This window comes from Cibotium barometz, chromosome 62, assembly GCF_041138505.1.
Source record: "Cibotium barometz isolate CiBa-2024 chromosome 62, ASM4113850v1, whole genome shotgun sequence".
Taxonomy (NCBI): Eukaryota; Viridiplantae; Streptophyta; class Polypodiopsida; order Cyatheales; family Cibotiaceae; genus Cibotium; species Cibotium barometz.
In genome coordinates this window covers 31,988,784-31,992,302 of record NC_141107.1, presented here as the reverse complement: position 1 = coordinate 31,992,302, position 3,519 = coordinate 31,988,784, and the positions used below count along the sequence as shown (strand labels likewise).

The window sequence follows — 3,519 nt, the reverse complement described above, 5'->3', positions numbered from 1 at the left end:
GACCATTTTACTTTTAACTAGCACCTCCATGATGAAAGAGTTCAAGCTGGCATGGACAACGTGACAAGCCAAGGCGCTTGCAATCATAGTATAAATTTGGTAACCACCTTGGAACCAAATGACTAAAAAGTTACAAATTATAATCTAATTTAGATTGATGATTACCATGTGGTAACTTTGCACTAGTAAAAAAATACTAAATGATAACTCACCTTTTAAGAAAAATTACCATTAGGGTTTTTCTATATAAGTCTATATGACACGGCTCGAATTCATGACTTGAGGCTCACCAAGTAAAAATCACTATAATATCTTACTATTTTTTCTGTATAAGTCTATATGACAAGGCTCGAATTCATGACTTGAGGCTCACCAAGTAGAAATCACTATAATATCTTACTATTTTTTCCCAAGTTCCTTCAATAACGGATAGAAATAGCTTTAATTTTTTGAAACTCATACAACATCTAGCGTGTGTGAAAGAAATAAAGAGATCTTTGGTAACTTTAAGATTTAGAAAATTACTAAATTGTAACTCAAAATTTGAAATATGTTACCAATGGTAATTTTATGAAAATATGCTTGCAATCCATCCCGAGCCCTCAGTGAGTCAGTGGAGTAGCGAGGTGGTTCAATGAATGGCCCCGGCAAGCCGGCACTCGGTACACTGGCAGGGCTACGCCTTGTTCATCAAAAAATCACGCAAAAAGGCATATAGATTTATTACAAAATGTCGTATTTTTCACGCTTCGTTGAAAATTTAGCTTGTAAAAAATAGGAGGAAATTATCAAGGCTCATGCCAGTAAACCCAAGTTCCAACGTCCAACAGCATCGACAGTCGCGACGTGAAGCCTTTGAATGTCTTTACGTACCACCAACCTGTGCATACACTGAGTCGCATACTTATATGATTTGGCTATATGGATTCATCGAGTTATGACTTGCTGGCGTTATGTGTGAGCCGCTTTCCAGCTATAGTTTCAAGAATCTGTGCCTTTGGAAAGTACACCATTTCCAAGCTACGGTAATCGTTGGATCTCTCTTTAAGCTCCGACTGCGTGTACTGGATCACATTTAACGCGAACAGGATTGCACAATCCACACGCATCTCTAATGAGAAGTTTTCAAAGTCTTGCAGAGCTTTTCAAGCTTATCCAATGCTTCACGTAGAGTGTAGGACCTTTTGGTTTTTATCTCTGTCTCTATACAGGCTTTTTAGGAATTGAAATGATATCTTCAATCAAGCTCATGGTGACCTCTCGCCGCCAAATTAGAAGAGCGCAGTCTGCAGACCGTGTCGATTGATCAGAGCTCAGCGTAACTTGCAAATTGCAAGCATCAAACTAGAGCCTTGGCCTTGAAAGTAGAGGCAAGGCAAGACGGGGGCAGCCTTATATCATATGAGATGCCTTCTTAATTACCACTCTGTCCTTTGTGTGCAAGTTGCAACTGTCTCTCGGATGTAGTCTGATATAGGGGCTAGCGGAGCCCAAATTAGCTGGTTGATGTGAACCATCTGCAGGTAACAACCCAACAGCTAGCTGAGCGACAGTGTGTAGATCCACAAATAGCTAGGGCTGCGTCCGCTTGGACACATGCATATATACAAAAATGTCTCAAGATGAGTGGATCCGAGAGTGGCAAGCTTCGCAAGAGGTAAGGTCGCAGGTCCCAGCCTCTGCAACAACAGTACCCACCACCACCATATTGCACACAGCAACGTCCAGTTATGATGTTATTGGACAGGCCTACGGTTTCCAGGGTGAAGAAGCAAGGCTTGCAAGCGCCCACCATCATCGTCAATGGCCTCCTGCTGTCACCAGCGTGGGGATGATGAGTTACTGGCCGCACGACGATCAGGGCCGTACCGTCCAAGGCGTCGCAAACTGTAGTGCTGTGCGTTATCACGAGCGGGCTGCTGCTGCTAGGAGTGCATTTTTTCAAGAAGCCCTACAATCTTCACTTGCCATGTACCATTTGAGCAGCGTGACTGCAGATGAACTCAGCACAGGAGGAGGTATGCGGTTACATAATGATGGAAATACTAGTGATAGAGCGACAATGCAATTTCTGGCTCCTTCTCAAGGAAGAAGCCAATTACTATCGATCAATGGGTCTACTCCAAGCATGCTGGTGGAAGCTAGACCTTCCTATTATGATCATAATGTAGAAATAGCTGGAAGCAATAGGCCAATTGGGAAGCAGGAGAACATGATGATTGGTAGGAGGCCGAGGAGAGCAGCTGGTGAACCGCAGATAATCAGAAGGCAAACGGGTGCAGGAGGTGGAAAGGACCGACACAGCAAGGTGCAGACCGCCAAGGGGCTCCGTGACCGAAGAGTGAGGCTTTCCGTCACGACGGCGGTGCAGTTCTACGACATCCAGGATCGCCTGGGCTTCCTGCATCCCAGCCGGGTTTTCGAATGGCTCATGGCCAAGGCCAAGCCGGACATCGACCAGCTTCCACCTGCTGCTCATCACCACGATGATGATCCTAGTCTTCCAGTAGCTTCTGCACCAATACCCTCGACGGATCATAATATTGCGCCGCAGCAGGAACATACGTCTGCCTCGCCAGACCCAGCGTCGTGTGGGCATCAGCATGAACACTTCTCTGAGAAGCACGAAAGTCCATAACTGCATCGCATCCAAGTCAACACATCAAATGTCGATCGTTGTCGTACTTCCAACATTGCCAACCCAACTGGTAACAACTTACACTTTGTGCTCGTTTTTGTTTTTGCGAGTCCAAACGCACAAAAACAATGTTGTACATGCATATTCAAATGCCCAGAGAAATCTTCCAATTCATACTAGGAGTATAAGATTATGGAAGGATTTCTCTCAAAGTGCACGTAGTGGGATCTACTCTCTCACACAATAAAAGATTATGGGAAAATCCTTTACATAGACTTGTTGGCATTAGAAATGAGGGAAAAATCAATGTATAGAACATCTAAGATCTCAACAAAGTAAACAATGGGTTATAATTATTTTGCACCTCTCGAGTGTATCTTATTGTCAAGGCTTCAATTTTAACAAATTGACATGGTGAAAGCATAATTAATCTCACACATGAGAAAAACAATTCAATAAAAAATTGAATCATTACAAATGTACTTTCCATGGACAATCAATGGCTTATGAAAACTTTAATAGACTTTTCTTTTTCAAAATAACTATTTATATGTACACATTCACCTTATTTGGATTACATGAACATCTCTCTCGAGGGTTCACCTAAAAATATATAAGTATAGCACGTGAGTTGAAATGAAGGGGTTTTTTAATTCAGAATTTTAGGGTAAATTTACAGAAATACATATATAGAAGGGGTTTTTTTAATCGATTTTAAGAAAAACCCCATAAGTCTATAAAAAAAAGGGGTCATTTTACTCATGAAAAATTCACATGTAAGGAGTTTTTTAAATACCCCTTGAATGCACGTGATACATAGAGCTTCTGAGTAGTGCACCCCCCGAGACACCTCTCAACTATAGATTACTTAGAATTCATAT

At 42.1% G+C, this 3,519-nt stretch overlaps 1 protein-coding gene across 1 annotated transcript; it reads left to right on the top strand.

The window, feature by feature from the left end:
- The first annotated feature begins 1,490 nt into the window (after positions 1–1,490).
- Positions 1,491–2,889, top strand: LOC147604366 (uncharacterized). The gene has a single exon (XM_086795593.1). The coding sequence runs from the start codon at positions 1,613–1,615 to the stop codon at positions 2,636–2,638; it is 1,026 nt and encodes a 341-aa protein (XP_086651719.1). The 5' UTR covers positions 1,491–1,612; the 3' UTR covers positions 2,639–2,889.
- The last annotated feature ends 630 nt before the right edge of the window (positions 2,890–3,519 follow it).

Coding starts and splice junctions, on each gene's coding strand:
- LOC147604366 (XM_086795593.1), top strand. CDS start 1,613: ATGTCTCAAGATGAGTGGATCCGAGAGTGGCAAGCTTCGCAAGAGGTA.